We start from the raw sequence: 16740 nt of genomic DNA, 5'->3' as shown, positions 1-16740 counted from the left end.
CAGCTTCTCACAGAAGCCACCCCTGTAGCCCCTCTGCTACCAAAACCTTGCCATGCAAACCCAATGCAAAGAATCACACTGAGGATGTTTTTTAGTAATGTGTTGAATAGCCCTAACTATGTTTAGATAATTAATTTAATCTTTCACTTTCTTTTCCATTCCTTTTTGATCTGAATTTCTTACTACCTGCGCTTGCTTTTAGTCTTCAAATGCTACTATAAAACGTGCTCTTGCTGTCTTTTGGAATTTCTCTAGTGTTGTCTTGTTAAAAGCTGTCAGTGGTGGACCATAGTGCTCAGAAATATTTTCAAATCTTCTGGTGCTTTTGTCAGATTAATGGCAGCTGAAGAGATCAGTGACTTTTTCCTACTTCAGTTTTGGCTCTAAATTCTTCTGAAACCATTTCTGTTGTGTAGAGCTTTCCGTCTCTGAAATAAAGGGCTTAAATCCTAGTCAGTTTGCTCTTTGGAATGTATGATAAGTCTTATGTCCCAATTTTTGTTTAATATTGCAGGGAGCACAAAAGAATTGCTGTTCGTTAATGTTCAGTCATTCCTAGAACTGCTTGAGATCAGTAACTATGGACAAATACTGTGTACTGATGATAACATCCTCTTTAGGGCTGATTTGGAATATCATCTGTTCTCTTGTAGCCCACAAGATTTTTATTCCCTGCCTCCACTATCTGTACAGTAACCAGCTCTGAAAGAGATGTATCCATCTTCAAAACCAACTTTTAGCACTGATTTATATCATGGAATTACCTTCCCCATTTTCAAGTATTTGCTATATAGTCTCAAGGAGCTCTTACACATACTCCCATTCTGTTCATATAGCCCATTCTCACTTTGGGATATTTCATTTTATGTAGTATCTAAGCATAGGTTTTTGTTTTTAAGGTGTGCAGGTAGAAATAGATTCACATTCTTGAATTACAGCTCATATTTCAAATCACTGTCATCTCGTTTTAGTATTGGGACATGCATGTTCTAATATGGGCATTTGTCAGTAATAAGTGTTTTTTATAGAAGGGGAATCCATTTATTCCTGTCACTAGATAACTCTTTCACTGAAGGAAGAATGAGATTAAGCAGTTGTCCTGAGGTTTACTGATCTGGACTGTAGTTCTTTGTGTTGCATCCTGCTAATGGGACAGATGCTATGTGATGGCAGTAGTTTTTGTAAGCCAGGTATTTCTATGCTTCCTGAATTCTTAGCCACACTTACCAAGATAGTGAGACATGCATTGGATTTTGTCATCCTACAAAAGTCTGTTTGACCTTACCCTCAACTTGAGGAGGAGGGAATAAAGTATTAATGAAAGCTCTAGGCCTAAGTGGCTCCCAAGCCAGCTGGCCTCCCGGTGCCTTCTTGCTGAAGTGCAGCTTGGGCCACGTAGTGGCCTGTAGACTGAATCTTGCCCACAGGACATTACTGTCTCACTTGCTTCTTCCCTGGGGAGGTGAGAAACAGCAGTTTGGACAATACGCCCAAATGGCCTTGAAGTGAAGGATGTAGCGTGGGGACCTAGCTAACTGTGTTTTAAATGCCTGCGCTTTGTCTAGGTTTATGTGCTGTGTTATAGTGGGACGGATGCAGAAAGGACAGCATATGAAAATGAGATGACTGCACAGCAACAGTCTTAATATGTATGGTCTGTTGTTTCATTTGAAATATGTATCTCCTTTTTCAAGTTGCTGAATGCGTTGCTGAAAGGAAAGCCTTGTGCAGACTTAGCGACAATTCTCTTCAAGTTAGTTTTTTAAGGCGTAAACCCTATATGGTGTTTGTTTCTGTTTTCTAAGGTACAACTTGTTAAATTTGTTAATGTTTTCCAGTGAACTTGATGATGACTTGCTTGGAGAGGATTTGCTAACTGGCAAAAAGGTAAGAGGTGTGCATTAAAGTGAATTGTTACAGATATTAAAATGTGATTGTTGTTCAACTTACCCACTCCAGTTGTTTGGTATGGCCTTTTATGTATTTTACGGTCACCTCCCTAAAGCCTGACAGCCGCAGGTACCTGACATCTGCCCTGTTGCCAGAGCACTCTGCACCCAGAGCTCTGTTTCCTTTTGTGAAGTACCTCCAAGTGTGGGTTTTTAAAATGCAACTTTTAGAATTTTTTTTCCCGAGATAGCATTTTGTCTCATAACACTCAATTTAAAAAGACAGTTCTCAAAATCAGTTTCTCTGTACCTCACATTGCTTTAACAATTAAAAAAAAACAAAACACCCCCCACCCCCCCTAGTTATGCCTCCGGAGTGCTGATTAGCCTTCTAAAGAATTCACTTCAACTGCCAGTTTCCTGGCTATTAAAAGTTACTCATCAAAATAACAGCAGTATTTACCAGACAGTAAATAAAAAAGCAGTCAGTGGTATCTATTAAAAATCCACTCATGGCACACAATCCACTACTACTTTGTCTGATGCGTAGGCAGAGAATTTCCCCTTTACAGCGAGGGAAGAATATGGGAGCAGCTAGCATTGGAGAACATAAACTAGTCCCCCCATCTGCTGTAGACTACTCACTCTGATACCTATTTCCAAAATTGAACTCTCAGAAAAGAAGTAAATGTGTGTTCGGATTTGCCAGATATCTGCAGGAGAAGGCAGGGCTCCTGTTTGGGAAATCAGAACTGGCTAGTCACCTCTCTATCCACTTTATCTGCTAAATCAATTAATTTAGAAAATAGTTTTTAAAAATTTAGTTGGAGATGAATAGGTTTGTTAAGAAACCCAGATCTAGTAAAAGTTGAGTTTCAATTGATCTAGTTTTTTATAATCACAATCTAAATGTTGGAACTTAGCTTCTTGAAATTATTCTGTAAGTAATCCCTATTAAAGGTAGGAAGTTCCTTTGTCTCATGTACTGGTTTAAAAAAATAAAATAAAATTCCAGGAGGATAGGGATTGTAGATGTGTGTTACGTAGTTATCAAAAATATAAGCAGTTAACATTGCATACATCTTTATAGTTGAAATGTGGGTTGAGAAAGCTACTTATTTTAAAAAGAGAAAAAAAATTATCTGTGTGAATACTAAGCAATACTAGATTTCACCACTGTATTATGTGTTCTTGTGCTTTCTCTATTCTTGTTTTCAGTTTGCCATGCTACAGGGCTCTGAGCAGTATCTGTGGGTATGGACTCATGGTGGAGTAATAATAGATTTCCCATGAAGTTTTCCCTGAGCTATTTCGGCTAAACTTGCATCTACTTAACCTTATCCCAGTACTTCTAGATAAATCTACCCTTGTATAACTTTCTGCCCCTGTTACTTTAGAGGATGGAAATAATGTTGCTGAGCAAAACTGCAGGTATCTCTTCCTAGTGGGTAATTTAGAGGAAAAAAAAAAAAAAGGATAAATGAAACAACTGAAAGTATGGTAGGCAAATTAGGAGGATTCAGAAAAGGCACAATATTTTCTTCTCTCTTTTTTTCACTTACAAACTAATTATGGTTTTTCAGTTTTCTTGATATCATTATATCCTTTCATCCAGTCTCCTAAGTACCTCTGCTCTCTAGAAACAGCAGTAACTTAGTGGATTTTCTTGACTTGCCTAATGCATCAAGGTTGCAAGGCAGTGTACTAAAGCTAAACTTTCTTTCTTCCTGGTATTTCTTGAGTGAGTTGTGATCTTTGGCTATATTTGAGAACGCATCAGTGAAAAGCGTTGACAGCTAGGCAAATTTGAGTTTTGTAAATTTCCATAAGACTGTCAAACATTTATTTTCAGATTTGTTGTCTTGTGTAGCATATTTTTTTCTCATCAAATTAGGTAATTTCATTGAAGATATGGTCTTAGTCTGAGATGCGTTCTTAATAAAAAAAACTTAGTGTTCAGAAGGTTCAATAGTTTCAGTACCTAGTTACTAAAAGTTTATATCCTTTTTTATGTTCATGATTGACTTTTTCTGAAACCTAGAATCAGTCAGACTTGTCAGATGAAGAGCTGAATGATGATCTTCTGCAAAGTGACAACGAAGAGGAACAAGAATTTCGGTATCTCTTTTCTAAATCTTGTGTTTTGGATAACTCAAAGCTATTAATGACTACTACTACTGATAGCTAATAACTACTAAACTGAAGTTATTGGTATATACTTAAAATAGCCCTGCTTTTTACCTAGCCAGCTACTTAATGATGTATATATAATGTGTTTAGTAGCATTGTTAGCTTTTCAGTAAAATGATGTTTTGTTTATTTGAATCTGGTAAGTTTAACTCAAATCTATTAAAAAAAATTATAAAGAAGAAACAGCATCATCTCCTGTGCATTTAGAATTATTTATAAATAGTTAGTTGTTCTGTGCCTTCTTGGTATCGTTGTAGGCTTCCTTCTCCTGTAAAGTCCTTTTCTTCCATCTTTCTTTTAAAAATATACCTTGCCTCATAAGACCCTGAGGAGGGGAGCTTCATAGTTTGTAAGGCTTGATTTGTGGCTTAAATATTTGTGTACAATTACGCAGCAAAAAAATTTGTACTGGGTTTATAGGCTAGGCTTGAGCAGGTAATTCCATGGGAGTTTACTGAGGATCCTGCCCTGTGAATACTCTGTGGTGATACAGCTCCACAACTGAATTATGGGCATTACAAGTCAAAATGAGTGTCTTGACATTTTTACTTTTCAAGCTGGACTGCAGGGGGAAGGAAGATACTTGTGATGCAGAAGTGATGCAGTACCACTGCTGCTTTTAATGGCCTGTGTGTTTTGCCATCTTTTCCTTTATTTGTTGTGTACTGTGCAGGCATGTCATCTAAGGGGTATGAAATATATATATATATATGTTGCTCTGAGATCTCCTTTCTGTCCTTGGCTGGAATTAGGATGAGTCCTGTCCCTGTGTTGGGTTGATGAGAGTGTGGTGAAATACCTCAGACCATCAATGTCTCCATTGGCTGCCATTTTCCTCCATGGAGGAGTAAGGGTTGGACTGTTCCCTTCAAAATGGGGAATCCCAGTTACAGTCCTTGCTCTTTCTTCTCTGGATTTCCTCCTTATGAGCCCTGGGTGGCAGGGGTGGCAATGTGGTTGCACGAGTGATGAAAAAGTATCAGTGGAAGCAGGTTTCTGTAGACAAGCCTTGATTTTTAGCAGTTTTCTTGCCAGAGAGTGACAGCCTTGCTCCACTCCTTTCTCTTCTCCCTCTATTTCCATTCAAACTCATTTATGCCTCTCTAGTTTGGAGGATAATGATAATCCTGCATAATGTCTTCATTTTCATTTTAAATCTTCTCCGTCTTATAGATGCAAATAATGCAAAGCTGCCTGGGTCTTGTTCCCCCAAACTTAGGAAAATAGTGAATAATAGGAATGTAATTTAAAAAAACAAACCAACTGTTTTCCTTGTACTTGGAGCCCTCAAATCAAGAAGAGCTTTTTACCCCTGCTTTTCTAACTAGTCTGTAGTTGGTTAGTTGCTCTTTTATGTGTTGATGGCACTAGCTATTGTAAACAGTGTCATCTGGAGGAAAAGCAAAACTCAGAATTCAGACTTGCCAGTTTTTGTATGGATTGTTTTTTTTCATTGTCTGTGCCAGTGCTGTTACTAAGTTAGAGTAAGTCTTAGGCATTTGAATGACAATTCCTGACTATATATGTTACATTATTTTAAGTAGAATATTAAGCCGGTCATAAATGTAAGTTTGAAATCAAGATAATCAAGAAGGAATAATATTAATACATATAATAAAAATAATTTACTAGAGTATTCTGAAAGATTGGGAAAGCAGATGCAGTTATATTAATTTTGTGTATTTTTTGTTAGTCTTGGAATTAAAATTGAATGCAGTCTGCTTTGGTTATCAAGCAGGACTTTTGCCAGTTTGACCTGCTAAACCATCTGGTTGGTTTGATTCCCCTGTCAAATAGCCTGCAGCCCGTGATAAGCTGCAGTACAGTATGCATTATGAGAATATGGCATGGAGTCAAATAGCGTGTGAGGTATAATTTTATCCACCAACTTAGAGAATTTGTATTTGTTGGCTTTGTTTTGCTAAGTCTTTGTGAGTAGTTGACTGTTATGCTTCAACCTCTGAATTTCCCCCCCTCCCCCTTATACCATAGTTCTCAAGGTGTCACAGTTAGCCTCAATGCTACATCTGGCATACTTACATCATACGAACTATCTGAGACCATCAACGATCCATCAATAGAACATGAGTCTGAGTATGACCAAGGGGAAGATGAAATTGTTTATGACAAATCTGAAGCACCTGAAGTATATGCTTCAGAGTATGCAGAGGAAGGACATTATGAAGGCAATGATCCTGAACTGACAGAAGACCAAATAGAATATGGAGAAGAGCCTGGAGAAGAAGATGAAGTGCTAGACCTTGAAATCAATGAACCCCTAGATGAATTTCCAGTGAGTTTCTTTCTATTGTAACTTCAAAGATAACATTGCTTCATGTGCATAGGGTTTTAGACTGATTTGAAATCTGTTTACCTCCCTAGGGAGGAGGGGAAATTAGACCTATTATCACTGTCTGCCAGTTTCTTTATCTAGGCTGTGACAAAGTTTGTGTTGACAGCTTGTTTGGCGGTAGGTAATGCTCCTTTGTCATGCTGGAAGGCAGTTGAGAATCATGACCTTGAGGATTGTATCCTTAAGGAAGAAAACAGCTTTGTGTGGTGGAGATACACTGCCAATTGTTAGAAGTACTTAATGCAAAAGCTTTTATCCAGGCTTTAGACAAGATCTGATAAAGTCCTTCGAAGGTGAAAAGATTATTGACCTGCTAAAGACATCTTTAAGGTGCTAATATCCCAAAGTGATTGATGTCCTGCTTGTTCATCCTTTTTGTAACTGAGAACTGTCTAAACCTGAATAAAGAGATTGGAGGTTAGTTCAGAAAATGTCACCTGCATAATTCAATATAATTTAAGCAGCGTATTAGACAACATGCACTGGCTTTAATTGCTAGTGAAATGATTTAATCTTAATTAAAACTGTATGTGATCAGTGAGGTGTTTTAAAATACAAGCAAACTTACTTAAGAAAGGTTTTGCTCTTGTTTTATGTTCATAATTGTTCAGAATTGAACTCATTCATGTGTAAGCACTTGCAGAATGTTTTAAGAATGTTTGTATTTTTGATGGGGTAAAATCTGATGTTAATGTATATGTGCTATAGATGCATGTTTCCTCTGGTAAGAAAGTACTGCAGTGTTTGCTTCATGAATTTGTAATCAAAGCATGTAGAAGTACAGAAGTAGATGGGGCAAACAGTAGTACACGGGATCTTCATGATGACATTGCTAGGGTCTGAATGAAAACTGTTCTGGTTATGTTTTTGATAATATTGAAATTATTGTCTAGTTAAAAAGCCCTGCTAATCATACCTTATATGATATGTCACTTATAATTGACAGTTCTGATAGATACAGTACTTCTCGTTCTGGAAACTGTAACAGTGTGTACAGACCCCCATCTCTTAACATGTTTGTGATTCGGTAAAGTTGGCATATGTCATTTCACCTTCACGTGTTACTGCCTTAGGATGAAGATTACATGCAATCATATAGTGAGCAAGCAATGGAAGAACAAGAAGAATATACAGCTGATGAGGACCTGGAAGAATCCCAGACGATGACAAATGAATCAGAAGAGGTATGTTGTGAATTTAATGGAAACTTAAAATAACTAGTTGTTTCAGAATTTGAATTTGTAGAATTGTCCATATTGCTGGGTAAGAACTGATGCATCTTTGCAAATGTTTAATTATTGGTGGTATTACTCTTTGTTTAAGATGAATTGTGATAACATCTATATTGTCAGATACATCAGATCTCCTCTCTGCCTTGGGATAAAAATTGCAATGGAGAGCTCAAAATATCCATATTTAATCTTAGTTTCAACTTCAGAAACTTCAGGGGCCCTTTTGGGTAGGAGAATGATAGTAATCCTGCATGCTGTCTGTTAAATCTCTAACAGTTATGGTGCATCACTTTCCAGATGGATAATTTGTTGCTGTTGGGGAGTGTAGGTACAGTTCTTGGGTATCCCACTTTGAGGAGGAGCATGAGCGTGGGAGGTTCTGTATGTTAGAAAGGCAAAGGTCAGATTGAGTGTTTTTCTGAAAGAAGTTGTGTTGGGACTGAAATTTCTGTGAAGCTTATCCTAATTCTTTGATTAGGAAAAAGGATGAGTTCGTTCATTTGCAGGAAGAAAGCTTATGCCAAAAACTGTCAAGTATACTGGTTATAGCCTGGAACAGTGGTATTGTATCTGTTACTAATTTGCAGCAAGTTTTTGATATGGGATTCTTTTCCTTTCCCCACCAGGAATCTGCTTTAATATTACTTCTATTCCAGTTCTTAATTAAATAGGATTGAGTGGATTACCTGCTGAGAAGTGTAGTCAGAGTGTGTTCCCTCTTTGGAGCTTTAACTCATCAGGAAATGAATTCCTCAAAGACACAGCAGCGTCATTCTATGAAGTTCTAACAAGTGGGTGTGCTGTGATGCTCTAGTTGTATCAAACTTCTTATAATAAAACAACATTCTTTGGTAGGTGAAGAGAGATGCATTGAAAGGGGCCGCCTGCATTGTTCAGTCTTCCCTGTTGCAAGCATGACATCTTACACCAAATAGACCTTAACGTAGTTAATTTCTTGCTTCCTAAGTATTAGATCTACCCTTCCAAAGAACTGTGAAACACTTAAAACACTGTATTCATTCACTGGATTATATACACTTTCCTTCTGGTGTTTTAAAAGCAGACTGATGCATTTGTGTTATCTGCAGCCACAGACTGTATGAGATGATGAAAGCACTGCACATCGTATAAAATTTAAGTACGTAGCTGGGATTCACTGTAAAACTTATGGCTTTAAAAAAGCACAGCTTCATTTTTAGACTATGAATTTGTGAGAATTCTGTAATAATCATATTGTTTAAATTTGTGCAATTCAGAATTAAATTCCTTTCATTCAAAAGATAACATTAATGCAAGTGTTTAATTGATTTTAGTAGAGCTTTTAGAGAATTTGTTCATCATGAATGTGACTGTTTTGGCCACATGTTTATTCAGTTAATCTACATTCTGATGGTTTCCAGATTGCCGCAGGTTGCTTGTTTCCAAAATATATACCAAAATAAATACCATCTTTTTATTCCTTTATTATTTAATTTGTAGCTTATTTACATTTGTCAGTAGGCTCACAACTGCACTTTTCAAATGAGAATACCACCAGGAGAGGTAACTTTGTAGAGTATGCACTTCTGTTTATTACATGGTTAGATGCATACCTCCAGCTCTGGATAGTTTTGTTCTTTATTCGAGTGTTACATAACAGCACTCCTCCTTAAATCTCATAACGTTCACTGCTTGTAAACAAGGGTAATTGTTGGCATTCTTCTGTAGAAAATGCAACACAAAAATGGAACTGCAATAGATGTGGTACAAATAAATAGCATTATTATTTCTTGATTGAAATTTGGCATCTGAATAATTGAGAGCAAGCTGATAGAGAAAAGTGTTTGGCAGTGTTGTGTTTTAAGCAGTTTCCACATTAAAACCAAATAGAGCCTCTTCTTATATTGCATGAAGAAATTTTGTAAACCAAGAGAAAAGCTGACTGGCTGGGGAATTGGAACATGATGAGAGGAAACTGGTGAATAAGGGAAGTGAAGACACCTGTTAAGAGTAGCACTCAGGTGGGAGGTGTGAGGAAGAGGCAGGAAAAGTTTGTCCTTGGCCAGACCAGGCTCAAGGCATGCTTTTTCACTTGGTATTTAATTTGAAACAGTGCCTAGAACTTGGATTTTGAATAAATAACACTCTTGGGGCTTCCTTGAAAAACGTAGCAGTGCTTCAGAAAATATTTTTGCCTTCCTAAGGTATGAAGCAAAACCCAATACCCAGAAGTTTCAGCAGCTACTAGGTTTGGTAAAACTGTTGGTTACATGAGTTATCATGTGCTAAATATTTTTAGAGGAATAATATCACTAATTACTTCTGCGAAATGTTCATAAAAATGTAACCTCCTGAAATTAGAATTCGTAATTTCTTTGTTTTATATTGGAACTAATCTCCTGTGAAGTCTACGATAGGGGGTTTCTCATTGCATAAATTTAAACCATGTCTTGGTTATGCTGATAAGAAATGATGAGGACTTTAATCAAGAAAACATTTCATGAAGAAGTGCTGCATACTGCTTTTCTTTTGATAGAATACAGACTTGGAAAAAAAAAAAGAACAATGTGTCTGTTGAATTGTTCCATCTATGTTTAGCCAAAAGTTATGCATTTTAGTTCTTTTGTTAAAGTTTGAAGACATTACCTGTCAGCCTGGAGGAAAATCATTAAAAGAGCGTAAATCAAAACAGCCAAGTTTTAAACATATTTAGAAGCTCTTAGGTTTGTTTTTTATTCCCATTTTTCATCTGTGAAGTGGAGGTGCCCTTGGAATAGGTGTAAGATCCTCTTATCTGCTGTCTGTTATTTCTTGATCCCTTAGGATTGAGCAATTTCTGCTGCTTCAGTGTTAGCCTCCAGTAGAAGCCTCCACTGCTTATTTTCTAGCTAGTTAAAAAAAGTTCTTTTTCACCTTCATAACATTTCATGTGGAAGGAATCTAGTTTAGCCTTTACAACGCTTACGTGTTTTCTGCATCTTGGCACTCTCTGGCACGAAGCTTTCCACAATGCTTGACAGTCCCATGTTTAGGAGGGTCCTGTGCTAAAATCACTGTTTATCGTGCTGACTAGTGTTTTCTTCTGCTTTCCTTGGGCCATGTCTGTTATCAGTCCTGCAGCTGCATGGTAAGCTGTTCAGGGCAGGAGCACTCACTCTTGCTCCATAGCAGACCATAACTCAGCGTGGGGAGTTCTGGTCAATGACTGGGATTTATGGCATGATTATTTAATGAAGATGGCAGAAAACTCTCACCTTGTGATAGAAGAAAGGTCATTATTTTTCTTTGTAAGGAAAAGTCAGCAAAGCTCTTTGGTAGCTTTGTGCAAGGTGTCATAATGGGAAATGTTAAGCTCCCTTTGAGGAGAGCGGCTAAGAAGCCTTGGCTGGCTAGTCCAGTCAAGTGACCTCAAGTGGCTGTTCAAGGATTGTTTATGTATATGCAGAGATATTCATGATTAGTAAGTATTAAATAGAATCCTGTAAGTACTAGTATGTATTAATTTTATGTCTGCACTTGTGTCTTTTCCTGTATAACTTCTTTTGAAACATAGAATCCATTCATATACTGTAATCTTGGCAAAACAACTCATCCTGTTAGGCTGGAAGCTGGAAAAGATGATCTAAAGAAGTCTTGCATGCTACAACTATTGAACAGATTGCGGGGGAAGGGTATATGCTCCTACACAGCTCAGATAACCTTTCCTGGAGCTATATGTAGAGAACATATGGTTGGCTGTCAGACATGTTTGTGTCTCCATCGCAACTAATATAAATCCCTCAATAATACGTGTAATCAGACTTGGACATGGGTCAGTTAGCATTCTCGAGCACTGCCTTTCCTTGGTGCCTGCTTTTTCATTAGCTCCTTTGATTTTTTTTTTTTGTCTTTGATATTTAACGCTTGTACGTCTGTTGTTTGTTAATAGGTGGCATGAGCATTATACTGATCAATAAAGTGAGTTAGACCCAGAAGACTACAAAATCGGTATAAGTGGCTAAGAATAGAATAGTGCTGGTCTAGAAAAGTTTGAGAATGTTTTTTATTGTTGCATGGGAAAGTAGTTGTCCTGTAGTCTGTTACAGCTTGCGCTTTTTTTTTTTGTAGAATTGATTTTTTTTTTTCCCCCAAAATGAATAATTATCAAAAGGCAACAGAGTTTCCACAGGTATTTTCTGTAGCTTTCGTTAAAGCATTGCAAAATTTTTCAGGACAATGCAGACTGCATTAACTATTCTAGTCCTGATTCTGCAGTCTGAGCCACACATAGAGCATTGCACAAGTAAGTTTTGCACTCACAGATGGGATCACATGACTGAGACCAGTCTTTGATGAATAAAAACTGGAATTCCAATGTTGCTTTTAAGGGATGTGGACATAGTGAGTGGATGTGATTGGGATTTATGCTCTGAAGTAGAGCAGGAGGCCCAGTGTAGTGAGAGAGCACATCTGGCAAAACAGCCACTCCAGTTTTGACATCCAAATACTGATCCTGAAGGGAAGGTTTTTAAAGACAAGCATTGAGACCGTAAATTTATGGGGTTTATGATATTTAAAAACATAGATTTGATAGAGATATTGCTACTCCTTTCTCTCTTGGGATTCCCTCTTTTGAAAGTAAAATGCTAACCCTTTCTCCCTTGTTTTTGTTTGTTTTTATTAAACCACGTTAGCATCTATTTCCTTGTTAACATCCCTCCTCTGTTCCATGAATCTCAACTGCCAGTCCTCAGAGGTGCTTTGATGATACATGGATATGTTAATCAGACCAGTTATGCTCAATTTGGGTTTGCTTTTGAGGTTTGGATTTCTTTCAGTCTTGAAGGAGTTTTTTAATTTATTTTATTTTTTGCCTGCTATCCTGTCTGTTGTTTTTAGCTGCATTTTTTGATATGATATAGTTGTTATATAAAAGTAAATAACTTTTTAAAATACAAGACTTAAAGCTTTTTGTGAACTTCAGCTATTCTCTTAGCTATATCTTAAAGCATTTTTGTGAGGTCAGTAAATGTAGTGCTTGAATGTTTGCCTGGAATGGATAAAACACATTCTGAGATAAGGAGATGATAAAATGAAAGTAACTTGGCATCAGTAGCTCATTAAAGCCAAGTAACTAAGTATACAGAACATGTATTCACCAGACTAACGTTGGAGTAGCTTTGAGCTTGAGTTCATATGGTTTGCTGTCTTTTTGAAGTGGAAACTGTCTTGCCTAGGTCCTGTCTCTGATCTTGCTTCCCATGTTTCTTTTTGGGTTTGGATGAAGTTTGGCTCCTGGATAAGGAAATTTGCAATCTCTTGCACCTTTTTGCCATTAATTCTTTTTCTTGATTTGTGACTTAGTATCTGTCCACCTGACTGACACACTTGCTGTACCTTTTTCATATTAATTACTGCACCAATCTGGTTAATTAGAAGATTAAACCATTTTTTGCATGTTATATTTCACTCATCTTTTAACTGTTCTCAAGCAACATAAAAGTTACGACGTATTTAGTGGCTTTGCAAAGAATTAAAATGCATGTGCAGTCGCTAAGAAATGAGCAAGTAGGCTTGTACAAGAAATAACCAAATACACAGTAACCAAATATTTTATGGAGAATCATACTATATCAGAGTACTTCTAATTTTCAACTCTAGAAATCAAATATAAATTGCGTAACATTCTGAACATTAATTTTATCATGCCAGCACAGGAAAATGAAATTGATTTTTTTTTTAATTATTTTTTTTAATTATTTGAAGGGGAAGGATCCATTTTCATTTGGGACATTGTTTCATCTAAATAAATGTTCGCTGTTATAGAGAGAGCTGGAAAGTAAATGAGAACGAGGGAGTAGCATTCCCATATACAAATTCAGTATATTCAAATTTTATCCAATCCTGTTCTCCATTCTCTTTGTCAATTGCTAAATTAAAACTGGGAAGAATTGAAGGAGCAGAAAAAGTAAAGACAAGCACGGTTATACGTACCTAGAGGAATGAAATTGAGATATAAGGTTATCTGGTTTTGGTGGGTTTTGGTTTGGTTTGGGGGGGTTTTTTTGGGTTTTTTTTTTTTTTTTAACAACATGCTACTGCCTGTTGTTAACAAAAACAAATAATGATTTAATGTTTGTGTTACTTGAATCTGGTAGTATCCCAGGTTTGCATCTTAGTTCAGTGATAAAATGTTGCTCTGTGTGCAAAAGCACCTACTAATCAGATGGTGGTTCTAACTGGAGTTTCCATATTCCCTTAAATATTGCAGCAAAATGTGTTTTCTCAATATGTTTTACCATATAATTTATTATATAATTCATATCTTTGTATTTTAAAACAAAAATCGCCAAGCTCTTAAGTGTTCACTGGGTTATGTATGAGAATAATGTATAATGCCAGCAAAATTTGTACAAAGGGACCTTTAAAGAAAGCTTTGTCTTTTGACACTCACTGATCACAAGAAAGTAGATTTTTCAGTTTGCATGTGCTCTGTATTTTGTGATTCAGGCAGCTATTGAATCTCTGGAACTTCAAGAAGAAACAAAAGAAGAATCTGATGAAGAGGAGGATGATGACGAAGAGTCTGGACGATTACGTTTCAAAACTGAACGGAAAGAAGGAACGATAATTAGGCTCTCAGATGTGACAAGAGAAAGGAGAAACATTCCAGAAACTTTGGGTGAGGTTTTGTGGCAATGGACTACTTTGAAGAGCTATAATAAAAGAAAGTGAAAGACAGGCTTGCCAAAACTTTTAGAGAAGAGTTTAATGACACAAGATAGAACAGTCGCCTTCTAACTTAGACTGACCTATATCCCAGTTGTCCAAAGTCGTATGCAGTCTGTTGTAGTATGTGTAGTGTCTGTCTCCTTGGGAATAATGTTTAAGCATATCATGTTTTCAAAACCAGTGCAATGTTTGTTCATTGAGACTGTTGTGGTGTCTTCAAAAGCTTTCCTGTTTTCAAGCAGCAGCTATCTGATCCGTGCTTCACTATGTATTGTGGTAGAATACATTTTAGTGAATTCGTTTGGACTTCTATCCTTGGAAGATTTTCAGTTGATAACACAAATCTTGTTACTTGCATTCTGCTGTGAAATACTTGCATGTTTGTTGTTTTCCCCCACGAACATAAGCATGCTGTGAACCTGTTGTTCCTACTGTTGCACTGGCCTTGAGAAATTGTAACTTGCTGAGGAGTGTGTTAGAAAAATGTGGAAAACCCTGTTTTCTGGGTTCAGCTTTTCTAACATGGAGCAATTTGGATCTCTTATCACCTTGATTCTTTAGGCAGTGTCTAAAAGGGTATATTTTCCTTGTATTTGAATAGCATAACCCAAGTGTGTTTGTTTCCTAGAAACACTGCTCCATGTAGCTAATGAATTTGCCACTGCTAGTTCAGAAGCAGCAGCAATTTGCAACTTTCTTGCAGCTGCTCTGTTTTAGTCTAGAAATAAAATCACATTGGTTTATGATTTGAGAGTTAACTTCAAGACCCCTCATGTGCCCTGTGTACTGAAGTATCTGCTACTGGTGTTGTACCTGCCCCGCTGGGAATAACTATATTGTTTCTTCATGTTGGCCTTACGGTAATAATAATAAATTATAATAATAAAAAGTCAAATTAAAAAGGTGATATTAGGGAGATGGGCAGAAATTGTTTTGCTTTCAGAAAGGTATACCATTTTCATAGTTTTGCTACTGAACCAAAATACCAATTCAAACTATGGAGAAGCAGCCCTGATCTTTTGAAGGCAATCAAGATATGCAAGAGAGGTGAACTGGTAATGAAGGCAAATTGTCAGAATACTGTTGGCTAATTGTCAGATACCACTGGGAGAAGATGTATGTTTTGATGATACTTCAAGTTTTGCCAGACTGTAGGGATGGATTCATCACACAGGACTGCTTTAAGATGGATGCCATGCAGCATGAGCTTGGAAGCTGGGTGCTTCTGCTTTCTTTCCAGATGAGTCAGTGTCTTTGGGTGTTTTGGAATTATGTTCCCAGAGCACATACCTAGATTGCTAGAACTCATCCTGATGAAATGTTCCTCTTACCTTAAAAGCCTTCCTCTGCAAAGGATGCTAGTTGTAAGGAATTTTCTTGAGTTGCATAGTCCAATTCTTTAATTTGGTTGCAAGGAATTTGGGCTTTTACTATGCCTGCAAAAACAGAGAAGCCTTAATTCTATAACAGAGGTGTTGCAGCTGAGAGGACTTGTTCATGAGCAGCAAGGAGTCAGCTGCAAAGGCTGAACCAGACTTTCACAGTGGTATTCATGTAGGCCATGTCGTGATGTGCGATGTCAGTGCATGATTTTGAATCAAGATCTTTCTCACCTGTTGTTTATATTTAGCAAATAGCTGTTCTTACTTGCAATTTCAGGCAAAGTGTGTATTAAGGGCCTTTATTCAGCATTGTTTTAATAATCAGGAATTGATTCTGGTTAGAATAAGACTGAAGGGAATCCTCTAGAGGCACAGAGCAGTCTATATGGGCAAGGGATATTTTCACTGAGGTGCATTCCAAGTGTGTTTTCAACCATAAGACCATATATTGACATACAACATACAGACCGTATCTTATTTATACAAATGGCGCTGGTGGCTTTACAAAACAGAGTATTTTAAAACCAGGAGTGCACTGGAATAGTTAAATCTCTGCACATAATTGCAAGGTAAATGACAATTGCATGCATTTTTGTATATCTGGATTTACTCTATAGTTTTATGTAAAAACAAGACCAGCCAATTAGAAAACCTGTAGTGGAGCTTGACTGTTAAAGGAACAGTGATTCGAATTAGACTTATTTTTAAGTGTCATTTTAAATTATTTGAGATGTAGCTTTGAGATAAAAGGAAAAGGTGATGCAAGTGTGGATGAATCTATAAAGTAAAAAGCCTGTTTTGAAACTGATCTTTGGCAAAAATACAATCTCGCCATTATGAAATGGTTTCTATTCATACCAGTTTTTCATGTTAGTTTGTTGATAAAGAGACCAAATGATTGACCATGTGGTGGAAAGTTAAACAGCAAAAAATACTTGTTTGCATATAAATATCTGCTTGCTTTTAACATTATAGAGCAATTTTTTACAGATGCTACTGGTTTA

At 36.9% G+C, this 16740-nt stretch overlaps 1 protein-coding gene across 4 annotated transcripts in view; it reads left to right on the top strand.

The window, feature by feature from the left end:
• Positions 1-16740, top strand: part of RBM33 (RNA binding motif protein 33) — a 105644-nt gene that overhangs the window by 14377 nt on the left and 74527 nt on the right. For all 4 annotated transcript variants that reach the window (XM_010585908.1, XM_010585900.1, XM_010585892.1 and 1 more), the window contains exons 3-7: positions 1839-1887; positions 3931-4007; positions 6072-6372; positions 7506-7616; positions 14133-14304. In XM_010585908.1, coding sequence (XP_010584210.1) covers positions 1839-1887; positions 3931-4007; positions 6072-6372; positions 7506-7616; positions 14133-14304 — 710 coding nt within the window. The remainder of the gene's footprint in view (positions 1-1838; positions 1888-3930; positions 4008-6071; positions 6373-7505; positions 7617-14132; positions 14305-16740) is intronic.

Source organism: Haliaeetus leucocephalus, unplaced genomic scaffold, assembly GCF_000737465.1.
Source record: "Haliaeetus leucocephalus isolate CR32 unplaced genomic scaffold, Haliaeetus_leucocephalus-4.0 Scaffold0, whole genome shotgun sequence".
NCBI classification, from domain to species: domain Eukaryota; kingdom Metazoa; phylum Chordata; class Aves; order Accipitriformes; family Accipitridae; genus Haliaeetus; species Haliaeetus leucocephalus.
The sequence above is the reverse complement of the archived record's forward strand: the minus strand, read 5'-3'. Positions and strand labels throughout refer to the sequence as shown.